This window comes from Chenopodium album, chromosome 25 (assembly GCF_948465745.1).
Source record: "Chenopodium album chromosome 25, dcCheAlbu1.1, whole genome shotgun sequence".
NCBI lineage: Eukaryota > Viridiplantae > Streptophyta > Magnoliopsida > Caryophyllales > Amaranthaceae > Chenopodium > Chenopodium album.
The window spans coordinates 32,768,413-32,789,928 of NC_137858.1; the positions used below are offsets into that span (position 1 = coordinate 32,768,413).

General features: G+C 34.5%; 2 protein-coding genes across 3 annotated transcripts; both read right to left on the minus strand.

The window, feature by feature from the left end:
- Window positions 1-6,626: 6,626 nt before the first annotated feature.
- LOC145613168 (tubulin beta-1 chain) lies at window positions 6,627-9,253 on the minus strand. The gene is made up of 3 exons (XM_081668233.1): window positions 8,743-9,253; window positions 7,726-7,995; window positions 6,627-7,466 (listed from the first exon to the last, which is right to left on the minus strand). The coding sequence occupies exons 1-3, from the start codon at window positions 9,146-9,148 to the stop codon at window positions 6,790-6,792; spliced, it is 1,353 nt and encodes a 450-aa protein (XP_081524359.1). The 5' UTR covers window positions 9,149-9,253; the 3' UTR covers window positions 6,627-6,789.
- A 1,769-nt stretch (window positions 9,254-11,022) lies between these two features.
- LOC145614485 (uncharacterized) lies at window positions 11,023-20,560 on the minus strand. 2 transcript variants are annotated; one of them, XR_014107115.1, is made up of 14 exons: window positions 20,334-20,560; window positions 20,019-20,106; window positions 19,752-19,932; window positions 19,579-19,669; window positions 19,116-19,151; window positions 18,912-19,010; window positions 17,570-17,700; window positions 17,410-17,458; window positions 17,237-17,326; window positions 17,108-17,161; window positions 16,677-16,742; window positions 15,182-15,279; window positions 14,941-15,060; window positions 11,023-11,491 (listed from the first exon to the last, which is right to left on the minus strand). XR_014107115.1 is itself a non-coding variant. In XM_081669539.1 (13 exons), the coding sequence occupies exons 1-13, from the start codon at window positions 20,409-20,411 to the stop codon at window positions 14,997-14,999; spliced, it is 1,125 nt and encodes a 374-aa protein (XP_081525665.1). In that variant the 5' UTR covers window positions 20,412-20,560; the 3' UTR covers window positions 14,545-14,996. The 2 variants fall into 2 exon arrangements, 1 of the variants encoding a protein (XP_081525665.1); XM_081669539.1 differs by lacking the exon at window positions 11,023-11,491 and having other exon boundaries at window positions 14,545-15,060.
- Between the last annotated feature and the right edge of the window lie 956 nt (window positions 20,561-21,516).

A 21,516-nucleotide genomic window follows, 5' to 3' on the forward strand; every position in this document is an offset into this window, starting at 1 on the left:
ATGTGTAGGCCTTGCACGGACATTTAATGGTGGTTTTATATGTTTGGCTCGGTCTTCAACAATGTAAGATCCATTGGATCCAATCAATGCATTTGACGCAGTTGGGTCCGTTATTAATCAAGTTTAAACATGTATGAGCACATACTAGGCCTAATTAGTAATCGGAAAAGGCTCTAAGATAACTTGGTCTCAAATAGGGGTTTTAACTTACTTCATAATGCATTTCGTAGTCCATAAACACTTCAACTTTGATTTAGCATGAAAAACGGTTTTTTGTAACATTATCGCACTTCCTGTTGGGATAAGAGGCCAAAAGTAGGTGACTACACTTTGTGCGTCAAACACCCAAGAGAGACAACATAATCAACTGCCTAATTTCCTTCATTGTAGATATGCTGGGACTTCAAGGCCGAAAAAGAATTCAAAATGTTTTTGACATTCATCAACAGCTAGAGCTCAATTCCACGAGCAGTTAGAGTGACCTTGCAAAATATTAATAATAGCTAGATTATCACATTCCATAAAAATATATAGGTGATACTATGCTCCCTAGCTAGGAGAAGGCAATTACAAAGGGCAATGGATTTAGCAAGAAAACTTGGGCAAGAACCTAAATTCAAAGTACGGCTAGCAATATGATTTCGTAGATGGTTTCTAATAACAACACCAGCAAAGGTTGAATTGTGGAGGGCGAAACCATCAAAATTGAGTTCATAGTAGCCCACGAGTTCAATTACATATTTTACTCTAATTATCTTACTTTATTCACCAGTTACATGAATTAATCAATAAAGCACAAATCAATTGAAATCAATTACTCAAACCCTAATTCATGAATTTATTAATCTTGAAGCAAATATAATCAAGATGATTAACATGGCTTCCCTCATATAGCCCAAATACGATTACTCACTCATAATTGAAATAAATAAAACAAATGAGATAAATAAACTACAATTTATAATTAAGAAAAAAAATGAAAGATTTAATACATTGCCTCCAAGATTGAATTAATAATAAGCAATATAATAAACTAGGGTTCAACAACAATGGAGAAAGAAAACAAAGCGTTTAATGTAAAATAAATCATAAGAGGCAATAATAAAATGCATGCAAGTATTCATATGATGCCTAATCCTAAATATTAAAAAAAAAATATAAGTAAATAAATAAAATAAGAAAATATTATTAAAAAAAAAGTTTTATCTATTATTGGTCGATCGATTATAAGAGTCATAGTCAAAGAAGGTTGCTTCATTGATGCACAACCCATCGGGAAATGCATGGGCACTGCAATAAATGATGAAGCTCGACTGTCGCCCGATGGATTTCCAGTGCTCTAAGCAGAAACTCACGCACAAATGCATGACATGGTTGGGCATTGGGCTAGTAGCTTCACAAGTCAGCTTTGAAGGGTCGTATATCGAGATCTAGACACTGTATTGGGGCATGCAACCTATCATTGGAAAGCTCTTCAAGCTTAGTTTGCAACCCAACTTGAATCGTCTCAATCCGATATGCAGAACTTGAATTATTGCTGGAACAGTGCACAAGGGTCAATTTTTGATGCTTTGTAGAGTTTTTTGCTTCGTTTCCAACTCAAAGTTGTTCATGAGAAGTGCATAGCGACTCTCGTGGATGCTAATTACATTGTTCATGCTTAAATTACTCAAAGTAACATCCACGAATATAAAATCTTTGATCCACAAACTCGATCCTCGACTTTCCATCCAAATATCACCCAAATCAACTCTAAATAATTCGAAAGCATCTAACGGATTATGATTATTAATCCTCCCAATATTAAGAAAATTACAAACGGAGCGTAATAGCACAATATATGATAACTTATGCAGACACAACCCTAAAAACAACCAAAAAGACTAAAATTTGCTACTTGAAAACTAGCATAATTGTGCCTAAGAACATTAGATAAATATGCATGATTCATCAGTCAATTAAGCCTAATTTATACAAGCCTTATATTTTAAAATATATATATGCATAAATATAAGCTCGGTATTAAAATAAATAAATAATCCTAAACAACTAGTATTAGGCCCTGTTCACTTCACCTTAAAAAAATAAAATTTAGTAAAATTTATTTCAGTTCTGTAAAATTAATTTCAGTTCAGTAAGAATAAGTTTAGTTTAGTAAATATAATTTCAGTTCAGTAAAAATAATTTCAGTTTAGTAAAAATAAGTTCAATTTAGTAAAATCCAGTATCTTTAAGGAATAAATATAATAGAAAATCAGTAAAATTTATTTCGGTTCAGTAAAATTAGTTGAAGTTCAGCAAAAATAAGGTGAAATGAACGGGGCCTTAGTTTGTTGTGCTTGTAATTTAGAAGAGTTATATACTTGTGACATTGTGACTTATGAGTATCCAAAATTTTCTTTTAATTATTTTACTACAATTTATTAATGGTCTATGATATGTTCATCTTTTCACTATTTAGGTTTAATAAATTTAGATAAGTTTGGGTTTCGAATTGAATATTTACGTTCTGAACTGTCTAATAAATAGATATGGGTGAATTTTACCAAGCATGGATTCAAATTGAACATGAACAAAATAACTGTTTTTCCAACTTCAAAAAGTCATTTGATTAAGTTGGCTAGAATAATATTAGGTCCATGATAAATGAAAGTGGGTAGTAGTGAATGAGCAACTATAATGGGCTTGTAATACAAAATGGGTTATGTTTGGTAGTACACTTACCAACCCAATTAAAATAGCCAACAAAAGAAGCCATTAGGGTTTTAGTGATACTATAAAATGAAGTCATCTGTCACTGCTTAGTGCTTACTCATTGCAGCAGCCGCTAATGTTTCCATGTTTTGTCGATATATCAATCACTCTTCTTTCTCTCTCCAAAATTATGCATCATTTTTTTTAAGAAATTATTCTTTGAAAAATAGTGGCAAATGATGAGGAATTTATTATAAAATGGCGAAGCTTTGCAATTAATCTCAATAATTATTGAGACTGCTTAGCCATGTTGCTTCTTACTTCCATGACTCTGATGCCTTTTTTTTTGTTTTTTTTTTTTTTTTTGTTTATTTAATTTGGACTGTAATTAATCCTTTTGTTTTGATTTTTAATCGGTAGTCTAAGATTTTTACTTGTATATTAGTAAGCGTCATTTACAAAAGTTTTTTTTTTTATTTTTATTGTTATTTTTAATATTTTAATTCGTGAAGAGACTGATACCAGTTGATTAATTTGGGTATTATTAATTGAAAACCCAATTAAAGTACGAGTAGTCGAGTAGCAAACAAATAAACATTTTAATTAATTTTTGTACCATTTGCGCGTGTTGTGCTTAATCCTACGAGTACTATTTTTGGGTTGGGCCGATCGATTGTTGTGGACTTTGTCGTAAGTAATTACGACGTACAAGCACTATTTTAATTAATACGGTTAAGTCCCCAATTCTACCCTAACTCAAGTACTCAACCCAAAACTAGGTGGTGTTCTTTTCATTTAAAAAACAAAATATTTTTTTATTTTGATTATTCTACCGACTATGCAGTATGGGCCTGTTCACATTTACCGAGCTGAACTGATTGGAGTTCAACTGAATTGATTAGAGCTGAACTGAATTGAGCTGAAATGAATATTTTATAAGAGAGGAAAATTAGGAGCTTAACTGAACTGATTGGAGCTGAACTAAACTAAAATTAGTAAATATGAACATGCCTTATATTTTTAATCCATACTATTTTGTAATTAATAAGAAGTTGTATAAATTTAATAAAAAAAGTAATCAATAAATTTAAAGAAAATTTTAATAAAAATTAATACACCAAAATCACAAATACATGATCGACTCCATAAGAAGTACTCCCTACGTTTTTAAATGTTTGCTCCAATTTTCATTTTCGGCCGTTTTTAAATATTTGCTCTATTTTTTTTTATGGAAAGCTTTTACTATATTTAATTTATTTCTCACACCTAGTGGACCCAACATAATATTCTCTTTTTTCCAATTCTTCCAATACTTTTGCATTTTACAATTTTTTATTCTCCTAACTACCCCACTATCTCCATATTTTATTACTTTCTTCAATTTCTCCTAAAACTCTGCGCACATAGAAATGGAGCAAGTATTTAAAAGCGGATGAAGTATAAAGAAAATAGTGCATCTTAAACTTATAGAACATTTGCGGCCCAAAATAGCGCATTAGTTGGAACTTCACTAAGGTAGGTATTTTGTTTTAATACTCTTAGGGGGTGTTTGGTAAATGGGAATAAGGGGTGGGAATGGGTAATAATTCTTAATCTTTGTAAACCCATGTTTGGTTGGTGGGAATAAAAAAAAAAAAAAAACATGGGAATGGGCTTGGAAATATATAGGTTGTATTCCCTACATTTTATTACTTGGGGGGAGGAGGTAATATTTTGGGGGGAATTCACTAAATTGTTAAAAAGACAATACTACCCCTGTTTTGTGGCATATATATACCCTACTCCTGTTTTAATATGCAATATGATAATAAGGGTAATCTTGTAAATTTTGCTTTTAATCCTTCAATTATTCTCACATACCAAACATAGGATTTAAAATTTCTCAATCTTATTTCTAAAATATGCCAAACAAGGGATTGAGATTATTTCATTAATTCCCACCTATTAATTCCCATTCCCACCGTATATTCCCAAATTCCCAATCTCATTTGCCAAACGCCCTGTTAAATCAATAAAATAGGGACGTTAGGGGGTGGTTGGTAAGTGGGAATTGAGGGTGAGATTGGAAGTTTTAATCCTAATATAAAAAATAAGTCTTGTTTGGTTGGTGGGATTGGAATAGCTTTGTTTGGTTGGTGAGAATGGGAAAAAAAAAAAAAAGGGGGTTTGGAAATGGGATTATTTATGGGTGAATTCCTACCATTTTATTACCTAAGGAGGATAGGTAATAAATGGATGGGAATGGGAATAGAGGAAAAATGACATTATTGCTATTAATGAAAAGAATGAAATAATACCCGTAAAAAAAAAAAGAAAAAAAAAAGAATGAAATAATAATCTTAGTAAGGGTAATTTTGTAAAGTTGTTATTTATTCCCTATATATTCTCACCCAATACCCAAACAACATATTGTCATATTTTCATGTATTTCCTTCAATTAATTCTCAATCTCATTCCCACCTTTCAATCCCCAAACTCCCATTCCCACAATCCTAATGCCCCACGCATTGATTCTCACCTACGGTCTCACCCCAAAAGAGGTATAGGTTTCCCATTAGTTTAGAAATGTGGAGATAGGATTTTGTTTGCCAATCCAACTACACCCAAAAATCAATTTTGAATTTGATCTAAACCCATATTCACCCGGTCCGACTCAAATTGTCCAACAATCATTGTTACTAATAAGAATAATACTCCCTCCGTCCCTAAAGTATATTTCTACTTTTTCTATTATATGAGGAATAAATGTTAGAAATAGGAATGTAATTTACGGACGGAGGGAGTATTAAATTACGAAGTGATAAATTGTTGGCATTTGATTAAATACAATTAAACTCAAATTGAATCAAACCAACTCGATAAAAAAATGTTCAATTTAGAATTTGAACTTTATATAAAATTATATGAAGTGAGTTTCAGTCAAACTCATGGTCACTCTATGGACTCTAATTGTCAATATCTAATACTACCTTCGTCCCCTTTTGATAGTCCCTTATGGGAATTTTTCACGGGAATTAATAAACATAAATAAGAATAGTAAAATTACATTGAAAAAGTAAATTGACATTGAGTATGCAAAAATGTAGAGAGAGAAAGTTATAAAAGTACATGGGAAAACAAAATTTACATGAGAAATTTAAATTTACACAAGTATTGTTGCAAATTGGAGAAAATTTTGGTAAAAAATTAATATTAATGGTTGTTGGAAAAGACAAATGGGGTGAACATTTTGGGACTAAAATTTGTCCATAAGGGACTATCAAAAGGGAACGGAGGGAGTATTTATGAATCAATTCAAATCGACTCGAACTTGAAATCAACCAAAATGTAAACAAACATGACCAGTATCAACTCAACCTGAACTCGATTCAAATGACAAACTGGATGGAGGTTGATTTAGCTGCCACTTCCACCCGCTAACTACACTACCAAGTACCATCATCCCTATATCACTATATCAGCACCTATTGAAAATTTGAAACAGTCTCACCATCGTCAACATAGTCTCTCACCTCAATAAGCACGTCTTCCTTACCGAAGTATCAGTTACCATGTTAACGGGAGTATGAGTTACAATAACTGTATTAAACGACTTTCTTACAGCTCAAGGCCAATTATAAATCTGGTAGAAATAGTAGAATAGTTATATAGTACTCCGTATCATGTATTCATTAACATGGAATATAGTAGAAAATAGTATTCACAGACTGGTGCATTGAGATATAGTCCGAAAATAATCTTTAACATTGGGGAGTAAGAGCTGTGTCTGCCCTGGCATATGCAGGCAGATCAGGCTGTTTTTGTCTTTGTCGAATCGTTTTCGAGAAATTATTTGTACGAATCAAGGGGAGATATTATAATTTAGAATACTATTGAAACAATCCAAGAATGAACAAAAAGCTAATCTTCACTGAGATGCAAAGATATTAAGATGGTGTAAAATTGTTATATTTTCACTTAATACAAGATATACTTCAAGAAGCATACAAACCAAGAACAACAAATTAATATAATGCAAGTAATAGTTTCAATTACGAAAGATCAAGATGGAATCAGGAAATTGTAAAGAAGCATGTGACAGCAGTTTGTGTATCACTAGCCCTCGTAAGCCTCCTCAGCTTCATTCTCATAGTCTTCCTCGTAATCAGCAGTTGCATCCTGATATTGTTGATACTCCGCCACAAGATCATTCATGTTACTCTCAGCCTCGGTGAATTCCATTTCATCCATACCTTCCCCAGTGTACCAATGCAAGAAAGCCTTGCGCCTAAACATAGCAGTAAATTGCTCGCTCACCCTCCTAAACATCTCTTGGATGGAAGTTGAGTTACCAACAAATGTGGAAGACATCTTTAGACCGGTGGGTGGGATGTCACACACACTTGACTTCACATTGTTTGGGATCCACTCTACAAAGTAGGACGAGTTCTTGTTCTGGACATTGATCATCTGCTCATCTACTTCCTTTGTGCTCATCTTACCACGGAACATGGCAGAGGCAGTGAGGTACCTTCCATGTCGGGGATCAGCAGCGCACATCATGTTCTTGGCATCCCACATTTGCTGAGTTAGCTCTGGGACAGTGAGGGAGACATACTGCTGGGATCCACGAGAGGTAAGTGGGGCGAAACCCACCATGAAGAAGTGAAGCCTGGGGAATGGGATGAGATTCACTGCAAGCTTCCTGAGGTCGGAGTTCAATTGACCAGGGAATCGGAGACAGCATGTCACTCCACTCATTGTGGCCGAGATCAAGTGGTTCAAGTCACCAACTGTCGTGCCAAGCAGACATCAACCACATTAATAAACCAGTCAACCTTTTTAGTACATTAAAGAAGTTGCAAAAATACTGACTCCAAATGAAACATTAAATTATGAGCATGTTCTTAAGATGCGATCCAGAATCAAATTCACAATAATTTTACAAATAATTTAGATGCGATCATGAATCAACTAGCAAGACGTCCTAACAAATAATTAAATACAGCAAATCATCAAAAGAACAAAAAATAAAATAAAAAAAACGCTTACAGCTTGGGTTGCTGAGCTTCAAGGTCCTAAAGCAAATATCATACAACGCCTCATTGTCCAAAACCATACACTCATCAGCATTTTCGACCAATTGATGAACCGAAAGAGTAGCATTGTAAGGTTCAACAACGGTATCAGAGACTTTCGGAGATGGAAAAACCGAGAAGGTAAGCATCATCCGATCAGGGTACTCCTCTCTGACCTTAGAAATCAAGAGAGTACCCATACCAGAACCTGTACCACCTCCAAGAGAGTGACATACTTGAAAACCTGCCGCCAAAATATAAAAACACACCCTTAAGTAAGTAAGCTCATAACTTCACACCTAAGGTACATATATAGACATATAGTACATGGTCCTTTTTACTTTTAGAGCATATAATTAACAAGTCAAAACCAAAAGGTATGAACTTTTTTTTTTTAGTCTAAATATCAAACCCGTAAAGTCTTCTTTATGTTTTTTGTGCCAATATGATCAATTACTATACATACACCAAAGTGTTATGATCCTATCCATTTCCGATCTTCAGATTAGAACACCTACGTTAACAAAATAAATTTTAAAACCCGTATTTATTTATTTTTTCCTTCATGCAATTCCCAATGGTTCATTTAAGATATCGACTGTTCATTTCATGAATAAAATAGAGGGATCTCGTTCATAACAATTATGATCACCGACAATAAAAATAATGAAAAAATAAGTAGAAAAGTCATTTACAAAGCAAACAACCCACGTATGTAATAATGTAGATCAACAATATAACAGCATTATTAAATTAGTAATAAATACAAAGTATAACAAAATTATCAATAACAATGAGAATTAAAATTTATTAATACAAAACAGATTAAAATCCTAAAACCTTGACTAAATCCGATCAAATACCCACCATAAAAAAACTGATCAATACAAATATAATGACATGAACATGATCAAAACTTATTAAAAACATTTCTTAAACATGAAATAAACACTCTAATCAATAAAAATAAAAATAAAAATAAAAAAAATACCTTGAAGGCAATCACAATTCTCAGCCTCTTTACGAACAACATCAAGAACAGAGTCAATAAGTTCAGCACCTTCGGTGTAATGACCTTTAGCCCAATTATTACCAGCACCAGACTGACCAAAGACAAAGTTATCGGGCCTAAAGATTTGGCCCAATGGGCCGGATCTGATACTATCCATGGTACCGGGTTCAAGATCCATGAGGACGGCACGGGGGACGTATCGGCCCCCGGCCGCCTCGTTGAAATAAACATTAATACGCTCTAACTGAGTATCAGCTGAACCACCTTCAACAAGGCTAAACCTGCCAGTTTGATCAACACCATGTTCATCACAAATTACCTCCCAAAACTTTGAACCTATTTGGTTACCACATTGCCCTCCTTGAATGTGCAAGATTTCCCTCATTTTTTTTTTTTTTGTTTTTTGAGATTTTTTGCTACAAAAAAGAAATAAAAATGAAGATCTGAAAAACAAAAATGGTTGCAAGAGAAATGTTATGTTTGCAGGGGAGTTGAGGGGGTGTAGGAGAGAGAATATATGGGGGAAGAGTTTTTGGAGGGTAGAGGGGAGAGTGCTGACAGTTGGCACCAGGGGTAATAGGTGGATTTTTTATTTCTTTTCCTCTTTTTTTTTTTAATACACTTTTTCCGTTATCCTTTAATTACAATGTCATATTTGTCAATGCACATTTTATACCAGTAATATCTTACTTGTATTTTTACTTCGTATTTATTACTTTGTATTAGGGAATTATTATATAGAGTAATAGAATAATGGTGTTGAGCTTCGCAACCCTTTACCTTAGTATTAGTCAATTCTATTTCTCGAATGAAAGGGATATAACTCAGCGGTAAAGGACTAGAGGGTCACTTTTAAAATTAAAATTTATATATCAAGACGAGTATAACACTGTTTTAGTAATAAATCACGAAAAATTGTGCGTAAAATTAAAAGTTAAACATTGTACTTAAAAAGAATGGAGGAAGTATTTTAACTTTTTTTTTATTGTTTTTTTTTGTTTGGGTAACAAAAATAATAAATGAAGAGGCGGGATATTTTTGAAGAGTAACCGCTTGGTTTATTTGGCAGTTGTAATTTTTTATTCATTTTCTTATATTTTTTTGGTTGTTGATTAAGGAAGGTGAGGATGAGGGTGAGAGTGTGGGTGTGGGGTCCCACGTTTTAGTATTGATTGATTTGATATTCATGGTTGGTATCACTTGTATGGCTGACCAAATTGGACAATTTTAATGGAAAATTGTAGCAAGAGTACAAATTATTAGCAGATTGGATCTACCTTTGCCAGATGCATACATATTTTTCATTGTTTTATCACTGTTTTTTGGGAATTTTTATTACTCTCTTAATCATTGATCGTAGAGTACGAGAGTACTTCAGTCGTTTTACATCATTGTACATTGTTGATAAGTTGCCAAGTTGGGCTGTCAAACTGTATGTCGTAGTCCGGTTATAGACTTAGGGCTTATTCTGATTTACTGAACTGAGTGAGCTGAACTGAATTGAATATTTTATGAGAGGAGATTAGGAACTGAATTGAACTTATGCTAAAGACAACAGGCCCTTATTCCATTTTGGTGTAGTGTTTTATTTGGATCCTTTCTATTTGTACTCGTATTAATTTATCCTTTTAGGATTCAGTCGAGTTAGTTCAAGTTTAATATTAGTCGATGAAAGTCAAATACTAACAATGATCATTTTTTTTTTTTTTTGACAACGGATAAAGACAGAAAAACTACAACACAGTACTATTAAAGCAAATAAAAAGGACAGCAGCTTCGCCTGCAATTAGGTGGGCCCGGTGGACACGTTGCCTGTTCGCCTTGTAAATCTCGCAATGTTGGAATGTGGAGCCTAAACGTCGTATCTGTTGTAGTAGCCAAAGAACAGCAATATCCCCCCGGCCATCGCCCCGCAAGAGGGCAACAAGATTATAAGAATCCGTAAAGAGTCGAGCCGAGTGAATGTGACGGTCTGAAGCCCATTGGAGGGCATACAAACAAGCTAAGGCTTCTGAATGAAGGGAGGAAGCGCAAAGTCCAAAATTACTCCCGCCAATAATCCTGTCATCAAGCGGATCGACATTATCAACACACCACCCCATACCTGCATGCCGAGTGTCCTTATACCATGCACTGTCAATCTGAATCTGAACGAAGATAGAGCCTGATCGAGAAACCCCTAACTGAGCCATATGAAACCCTGGCGGGGGCAAACCCTCCTGAATAGTAGGAGGCGAGGGGACTGTCGTAGTAGTATCCGTATCCAGAAAGAGAGTATGAGATTGCAGGATGTGCGAAACGTGCAACCGGCATATCAGGATTAAAAACCCTTGTATTCCTGAATAACCGTAGAGCCCAAAGAGTGTCAACGAAGGTACTAATGTTGGAACTTGAAATTCCATCCTGACTAATGAAAAGTCGGATATAATATTGGATCCAATCTGAAATAGAAAGGCATCCATGAACTTGTGAGTGGATGTCCAAACATCCACCCCTCCAAGCTGCTCGTGCAATTCTGCATTCCCTAAACAGATGGTTGAAATCCTCAGTCGGTGCACCACAAAGGACACAAGACATATCTTGTATTGGAACACCCCGACGATGAAGTTCCGATCTAACCGCTAGGCCATTATGAAGTAACTTCCATAAAAAAAAGTTTCCATTTTGGTTGTAAGGGAAGGGACCATAGGGTTTTCCAGAAGGGGTCAGCCGGTTGAGTAGACAGTTGCTGTAGTAACATTGCATAACCCGTCAACAAATTGAAATGAAGTTAGGGCAATAAATTGAGTTGGTCAAATAACAAATAGGACGGGATGCCTCAAGTCAACAAGTGGATTTAATATTGAATCTAGGCAGTAGCAGATTGTAAACTTGTAATGTTGCATTAAGTTCATTGTGAATATCAAGTATTTCTCAATTGGGTTTTGGTTACGAGTTAACACAATATTTTCAGATCAACGTCTAGTACTAATTTTCCCTCCAATTTGGTGTCATTCAAGTTCAAAATCTCAAATACGCAAGCTGCTAGAGTAAATTTCTAATTTCCAATTTCAAATGGAGTTATGGTAATTTCATTTTCAAGTTAATTACCAAGTTCAAGTCAATATTATATACTCCCTCCGTCCTCAAATGATAGTCCCTTATGACCTATTTTTAGTCCCAAATTGATAGTCTCATTTGCTTTTTTTAAGTACTATTGATATCAATTTTTTTATCAAAATTCCCTCTAATTGCAACAATATTTGTGCAAATTTATCATTCCCATATAAATTTTGTTTTTCAATATACTTTTATTACTTTCTCTATTTACTATTTTACATACCCAATGTAAATTTATCTTTCCAATGCAATTTTACTACTTTTATTTAAGTTTCATAATTCCCGTAATTTTTGCCCATAAGGGACTATCAAAAGGGAACGGAGGGAGTATTACATATTTACATTGTCGTAGAATTTCACCTAAAGAATAACTCGTCAATTTAAACAAAAGCACATATGTGAAATTCATCTATTTGAAGATTTGATACACATTCCGAAATAAATTTGACATACTTGGATATACAAACTCTACTATGTGAGTAAATTGGAGTAGCACGATGAAGATAGAAAGGAGGTAACTACTAATAAAGTTGACATAACTACTCTGTTTAAATTATGAAACGATAAGTAATTTTGATAATAACCTCTAAGTAGGGATTTGATACTCCGTATTAGATTAAGGGGGTGTTTAGTTATCTTTGTACTTCCCATTGCATTATCTAATTATTGTTATCTGTCTTATTCTCCCCTCTTTAATTCCCGTGTAAATTTCCAAAGAAGAATGTAATTTAGGGACGGAGGGAGTATTAGATTAGGGGGCGCTTGGTTAATAAATGTGAAAGGAAAAGAATCTAAGAAATGAAATTGAGGAGAATGGAAAACCAGGGCGTTTTGTTCTCACCGCTAGAGCCTAGAGCACAGCCTCCCTCACCAACCACCATCGCCCTCCTTCCTCCTTCCTTCACCACCACCCTTCCTCACGGAGGTCTCCTATTTCCTTCTCTCATCAACGGTCTCCCTCAACATCCACAGCTTGCCTCCACCCGTATTTGACCACTCACCGATTTTAATCGTTTAATATGGCCATGAAAACTTTAAATTTACATTTAATTTTTCATAATCAAATTCAACCATCAAAGCTCTTAATTATCAATATAAAAAAGATGTCTTTCCTTTTAACTCTTAGATTACTAAATTTTGTTTTTTTTTAAAAAAAAAAAAACAATTTTTGTTGGTTGCAAAATGTTGATGGGTCATCTTATGACTTGTAGTGATGGGTGGATATATTGTGGTGGTTTTTTTTTCACTGTCCCTTATATCTTGGTTTACATGCTTGCTTGAAGTGATATTTCGTTGGCAGTGGCCAGCGGGTGGTTCTGGGCTTTTGGTTAAGTGGTGCTATTTTGAGGGTGGGGTAGACAACGAGGTAGGTCTAAGGCGGAGGTGGCGGGCTGGTGGTGCAAGTGGGGTCAACAATGGAGTTTAAGGGTTGGGTAGTAGTCAAGTCAGTCAAATTAGAAAACTCATTCTGCTAAATGAAAAATTGAAAACCTTGGGGTATCATGGTAGAAGAAATGGAGGAAACAATGGGGTGAGGAAAAAAAAAAGACCACATGGAAACAAAAGTGTTAATTTCTTGAATACCCCATAAATGACCCCTTGAGACATGGGAAACTGACCCAAGCCCGTCTACCAAATCCAAGACACGAGTTGAACCCAAAACAATAACTTTGAACTTGACTTAAAACCCAAAGTGACCCAAACTGAAACCTGACCCAACCTAGAGTTTAATTGACCCATTTTTTACTCAATATCCAAATGATTAGATCTAAACCAATACCCAAATTGACCCGACATGAGTTTAACCTTAATTATTTGATCTGAACAAAGCTGATACGCGAATAAACCCAAACTGAAATTACTCGATACCTTGATATGACTCAAACCAATATTGATTGATACTAACCTAAAATGATTTCAACCCAAATTTATACTACGTGTACCCAAGGTTATTTGTTGCTCATTGATGATTAAATGAACAATAATCATCCACATGGGCAAAAAAAAATTACTCTCCCGGATGCATATAAAAACCTTTGGGACTATTAAAGCATAGCTGACACCAATCCTCCCTCACATCGTCTCAATTTCTTATCTATTTTGTCCCCTCTCTTGCTTCTTTACCTTCTTATCATTCTCACTCTTTGATCACAATCCAAGCTCTTATTTCAAAATTGCAAAAGAGAAATGAGTCAGATTACATCTCGTGTCTTTCCCTTTCCTTAAATTTTGATCTGATGCAAAAGTTGTTACTCTTTAATTAAGTAATCAAGTCACTAATGTGAGAAATGGATAGAGCAACTAGGTATTAACCAAAATATAGCTTAATAACCATAATTTACCCAGAATAATATTGATCAAAATCAACTTATATGCTTTCAAATTTATGTATAACCAAGATAAAGTTGCAATCAATCAATCAATCAGACTAGCCCAGCCCAATCCCTCAAGAGAATCAAAAGAGAGAGGTACAACTCTTTAACTCATAACATAGAATGCTCCAGACATACTCAACAACTCAGCACAACCATATAAGCAACCACATCAAAGGTACTGAGGCAGACCTGATAACTATCAATACGAGAATAAAAATCAACATCAAATGAAGGGGAAAAAATTGAAGGAAAATAGAAAAATTATCGAACCTCTACCATTTGTAACAATACCAAGAAAAAGAAGGGATTTGCACGAATAAACATTGGACGACCCTAAATGATGCCCGCAAATCATTTTTCGAACAAACCAACCTAATCAACCAAGACAAAGTAACTAGGGCTATACAAGAACTCCATTCTGTTTAACTAACCTGGGTCGTCATGGAAGGATTGGTTAGCTTAAGTAAAGGTTCTTTCAAATCCACCAAAACCTATAATTTCTCTCCCAGTACTAAAATATGAATGCTGATTGCTTACACTAACTACTGAGAACAAAATTTAAGATAGAAACTGCTACTAACCCAATACCATCAACAAATGCATTATGTTTCAACCGAAAGGGAGCAATTTTGCATCAAAAGGGAAAGCTAATCGAAAACAATAACCAAATTGGGAATAGCTGAAAATCTAAACTAAATAATACCATCTTCAATTTCTGAATAATTCTATCATTCCATGGCTCAGGCAATGGGTTAAGGCTTAACGTTGAAGAGCATCATTGCAAATCTTCTTGAAATTGGACGACTCTTCTACCACGAAATCGCTGTTCCATGAGATCCAAAAGACACAAATGCAGATAAAATGAGTAACATAGTAGGAGTAAAGCAGTAAACTTCAATAAAATAAAAAAGGGCAAACCAAGACTACAGTACAGAGAACATTACAATATCCGCGAAGCCATTTCTGAGAGATCCCATCTAGGACTCCATGGATAATCAGACATAACAGGTGACCTGACTGGGACCCCTTGTGTGTTGAAATGCTGCAAAGATAAATGTTTAAACAGCAGATCAATAATTAATCCAGGTACCGTGCAAGCGGATATTTAAATGAGCTTTGTCTCATCTCAAAATATGACAGATGCTAATATTGACCCAACTGATTGAACAACACGCAATAAGATTTACAAGTAGATAACTGCAAATTGAAAGTTTGATAGCAAAAGAAATAAAAATAAAAAAATATTTAAATAAAAAGGGGAAGAAATCATTTATTTCAAGTCAAAAAGACTTGTCCCGAAAGAAATTTATATCCTGTTTCAACAAATGCTCAATTTCCACTGAAACATAACTCTTAGACATAACTCTACAGCCTTTATGTAGTTACATAAGATAACCAATTCCCTCTAAGCCTAACTCAAAACTTCTAAAATGCTCTGATAGCTTCGTGTAGATGAAGATCCAATTTATTCAGCATATAATTCTATTTAAAAGTTTATACTATTGTAGATCAGATGATGTCAGCACTGGGGCTGTGATAATGAGCTGAGCTCAAGCCTAGGTAAGCTTAACTCAGCTTGCAACAACTCATAGTGGGCCAAGCCCAAGTAACTTAAACAAGGGTAACAAACTCTAAAGTAAACACTACAAGTAACAGAAACCATAGTAAAAATAGTTTGTTAATACTTTAAGGTCCTTGACAATTTAAAGTACAATCAAAATTCTTCATATCTAGAAGTGAAAATGTCTGATCTAAAAAACACAATCAAATTATATTCATGAGCTTTTCGAATTTCAAGTCGGGCATAAGTCATTCTGTTCAGTTTGGCAAGATCTCGGGATGAGACCAAGCTTGAGACAATCTTGCTTGACCCAAGCTTTGACAGAACTAAACTCAAGTAACTAGAGCAAACTCAGCTCATTAATACCCCTACTTTACACAGTCAACACATTTAACAAAGACAGATTTTTTAGAACCATGATAACTCCAACATACGCCAGTAGCAGGAATTATAAAATCATCAACCATGACAGTATCACATGATACACACAGTAAAGCTATATTTTTAAAACACGTCGAATATTTTTTGCAGTCATCAACTTAACTACACAAGTGCTCATAAAACGCACTCAAAATCATGCCAATATTTTCCACTTAGGCTTCAGCAAGCATATTAAGAAAAGTAGCAAGGGTGGGGTAAAATGTGATTATCCATATGTTAAAAAAATAATAATAATAAAAATAAAGAAAAAATTGTAGGAAGGGAAAGTGTATAAATTGAGAATAAAGAAGGATTGGTTTGACGCATAGAGTAGTACAAAAAAGTGGAGCTTTCACAAGGAAAGAGGGAATATTAAAAGAGAGTTGAAACAGATCAAAATAGTTAAATGGAAGATAATTTGGGTCAGAAGAGAAACAGAAATGTAATAAGAAAATTACCTGTGAGCTTTGAAGGATCAAAGTTGGCTTTTGCTTGGGGAAGTAGATGGGTAGAAAAATATGCACCTGCAATAGAAGAAATATTAAACATCAGATGATAGACTGGTTGATAACTGAAAAGTTGAAATATTAGACTTAATCCACACCCTAAAAAGCAAAGAGGCACAAATAACAGAAGTGGGGGCTCTGAAGGGGCCAACTAAACACAAGCAGATAAACACGCATATGAACAAATAAAGAAGAAGAATCTAAGATATGATATTGTGTGCTTTTATTTAAACAAATTTCAGACATAATGTTCAACTCAACCAAACAAAAGCGATACATCTCCAGTTCTTCAATATCACTTGATAAAAAAAATAATTTAAAAATTATCACACAAAAAGACTCAAATGAGCTACAAAAGTAATAGAAAGGAGAACCTAACATACCAAAAATGTAAATACTCCATTAGCAACAAGAAATGTTGCCTCTCTGCAAAATATCTGCAAAGAAGTACAAAAATTAATTGGTGAATATAGTAAAAACACAGTAGTGGATTTAGCCTTTATAGCACATACTGGATCAGCTTCTAAAGGCCTTCCAGAGACGGTTGATAATGTCTCAATAAAGTGTCTCCTGACTCCAATAAGAGAAACTGCCTCCAGAATCTTGATTATATAACCATACATCAGTCAGCTATAATAATGGGGATAAAACTGAAAATTCAGAAAGAGGACGGGGAGAGAGGAACCTGCATCTGCAAAGTCTCTTCTAAAGCAGGAAGATACTCAGCCATGCACCTGAGGATAAAGAACAAATATTAGAAGTGGTATGAAGGACTTGATGGTGGCACAAGGAACAAAGGCACACCATCTCTGAACATGGTCTTTTTGAAGTTTCACATGACTTACATTCCATTTAACCAAGTTGGAAGCTTGATATCTTCAACAGAGAATAGAGACTTCAACTCTAAAGTTGATACCAATTTCAAACGTGGAGCTGAAGGAGCAGATTGATACTTTCTACCAATTGGATATATCACCTGTAACCAAGACATTATCAGTATGGGCCGTGAGGAACTAGGGAGGTCTCAAGATAGAGAATGTAGAACCAATATGTTTCTGAAACGATTAGGAATTAACTTTTAATAATAATTGTAATCATAGCTGCATTATATGTGTCCTTAGACCTTATTTAATTGCTTATATAATTATAAAAAACACATTTTTTTTCTTTTACCAAAAACAGAAATCAGACATGACCTTGCTATCTTCTGAAAGAGACATTTAGCTTTAATATATACTTCTCGATTACTTTGCAAGATGACCATGTATCCTTTGATCTTTGGTTATAAAGAGCCAAAAGAGGTGCAATACTACTAATCTTCAGTTCACTATGTTGAAGAGGAGCAGAATAAAGGACATCATTCCTTTCATTTGAGAAACTTTAACAGAAAAGCAGGGTTACCTAGTATGTTCAGTTTGCAAATGTACTTCAGGCACACAATATGTATCCCATCAGGTACTACATCCTAATTTCCAAAGCACATCTAGTACGCTGATTGGAGCCAGCAGCCCCCAAGCTATATGCAATTATACATGTAACAAAATAGGTTATCTTTTGGGGGGCAAATTATATAGTCTTACTGCAGCATATTCTACATCACACATAGCTGCAAGGTGCAAACTGCAAAGTACAAGGCAACTAGCGAAACCCATGAACAACTTGGAATAGGCTATGATCACTCAATATTCCTAAACAAAAATACAGGGTGTTAAGGCTGGCAGGACAAAATAAACAGCAAGTAATTGTTCAAAGGTCATCACTTCTAGGAAAATCCCCAAAATTTAAAAATTATAGGTTAGAAGAGAGCTAAAACTTAAGGACTCATTCAGTGATTCTTTTCACCTTGTATCTAAACTTGGCAGAACTTTTCCTTAATTTAACAGTATTTACTTAATTTTAGTGGTGAATTGAATTTGGGTAGCTCAATTCTAACCTATTTTTCCTCATCTAAGCTTGTTGAATTTATTTTTCCTGAAATGTTTATATAAGGTGTAAAAAAACAAAACCTAGGTTTATGACTAAATGTAACTTAAAGATGTTGCAAGTTTCAACAATTTGGGGAAAACAGAATAGCTAAATGCATGATGGAATGCCACCTTTTCAGTAGTGAATCATTTTCTAAGCATGATGAAATCTTACCAACCCCTGATTGATAATAAAGGTGAGTAACTGATTACATTGACATACCTGAAGATGAATCTTTTGCTGTTGTCTCCAGGGGCAAGCAGGGATCATATTATTTATGCTAGTGTCAAGCAATGGTACAGCAAATTTAACCTCCTCTGGCTATGCTAAAGTTTAAAAATTAAGAAACAACAGTATTATGATACTATCAGAATAAACTCTGACCTAACATAACTTCTGAATAAAAACATTCTTATGCAGAAATACCTTTTCAACTCCAGAACTCAAAGACATTTCAATCCCCTGAAACAAGAAACGGTGACGATAAAAATGTATACGCTGATGAATAATAATTATTTAGATAGTCCGTCCAATTAGATTCCCTAGTCTCTTGTTTAAAATGGATGTCAAGGGGACATGTTGCGATTGTTAAAAATACATAGGAGAAAGTACAAGTTATGACTCCATCATGCCCTCCCAAATTTAGTTATTTATATAGTCTCCCCACAACTAATTATTTAAATAGGAATCTAATAAAAACAACTTCCTTCCTCCATCTTAACCATTACCACCAGTCCACCATGCATACTCGCTACAGATCGCCATTGGGTAAAAATTTAGGAGAAAAACATTTTCAAAGATTAATACTGCATCGATAACATTACCATGACCCCTAAAACCAACACAACAGCACAGTCTCCGTAAGTATAAAGGTATGAAGAGGCACTACCTCCCTGGACAACATAGTGCTAATTTCAAACTTCACCCTATCATCATCAACACCTCCAACACGCTTCCATTGATAAGCCGAATATAATTCCCTGGATGATCAATTCAAACAAAATATTATTCCCAACTCATATTATCGAACTTGTTGGTTTAAAATTTATGAATTCGACGAACCTGAGTTGAAGAATGAGAGACAATAATCTAGAAGGGTCTTTGCTGTTCCAATTGCTTAAATTATGCATAGGTGATTTGCTAGGATCACTTGATAAAACAAAGGGGATAAACTTATCATCTTCTGCCCCGAATATAACGTCCGGCGGAGCCAACGGGCTCTCCACATTGTATATAATATCCCCTGTATATCCATCAACAAACAAACGAATTATAAAACTAAAGTTTCTGATAATTTGAAGGGAAAATAAATATAGTTAGAGAGCTCACATTTGATAAAATCGAGGCAGAAGGGAATGAGCAAGGTAAATCGATCATTCCAAGCGTTTTTCTTGGAGCCAGACCACATTTGATCAACCTATAATCGATTCAAATACAAAAATTTAGGGTTTCCGATGATTCAAATTCATAATCTTAGGGTTTCTGACAATTCAAATTCATTAATTTAGAGATGCTAAGTTTGAAATTCATAAAATTAGGGTTTCTGATCATTCAAAATCCTAAATTCAGTGTTGTTTACAATTCAAATTGAAAAACCCTAGAAATTAAAGAATTCGAGGAAAGAGAAAGAAGAAAGAGGATTACCTTGATAGAGAAAGGAGAATGAGAGAGTAGGTGGTTTAGCTGAGCAGCGATGATAGGTGGAACTCCGTCGACCGCCATTGTTGTAGACAAAGAGAAGCTTTGTTGTTGGAAATTCGTTGACAAAGAAGAGTCATCAAACTGATGCCAAACCAGATCCTTTTTTTGGATGTTGCTGTAGTTCGGGACTTCAGGAGTTCAGGTAATTCTAAAGTCCAAAATCTGATCGCTGAATAATTTACTCCGTAATTAAGTAACCACGATAAATTTATAAATGGGAGGGAGAGAAATCATGGGGCATTTGGAACGTGGGAATGAGAGTTTGGGGATTAAATGTGGGAATAGGATTGGAAATTGATCGTTGGGAATATTGAAAAACATGATAATACTTTGTTTGGGTAGTGGATGGAAATAGATGGGGAATAAATAACAAAAATACGATATTACCCTTACTAATCTTTCTCCTCCATTTTTTTCATTAATGGCAAAAATGTCATTTTCTACTTATTCTCATTCCCACCCTCCCTAGGTAATAAAATGGTGGGAATTCACCCTATTTATTCTCACTCTCATTCCCATCTCATTCCCATTTAACAAACAAGAGATTTTGTTTTATTTGGGATTAAAATTCCCATTCCCACCCTCAAATCCCATTTACCAAACACCCCTTGAAGAGATTAAATTGTAGGAAATTAATCTCTCCAACAATGGAGAGATTTGGAAGGAAAACTCACCATTTTTCCCTCCCCTCCCTTTCACTCCCCTCCTCTTCTCCTCCCTCCCCTTCTTTTCATTCTCCTATCTTGGTCCAAACATACTATAAGACCCTCTCTAATAGTGAGACTTGAGTGAGTTTTTTTTTTTTTAAAGAGAGAGAGAGTATTTTTTGTTAAGTTTAGATACTCAACTTGAGTCTCATTTGATACAAAGTGTGGGCCCTTATCAATATTATAATATGTTTTGTAATTTATTTAAGTTTTAAATTTATTTTTTTCTAAAAAAAACTTATAATATGATTTGGTGGGCCATAAATTGAAAGTAACATTAGTATACTTTAGAAAATCTCACCATTGGAAAATTAGACTTCACATGAATTGCTAAATTAAGAAGTGGATTGGGTATCATCATTGGAGTTAAAAATAACTCATTTTTGTATTTCAATACTCAAATTTGAGTCTCGCCATTG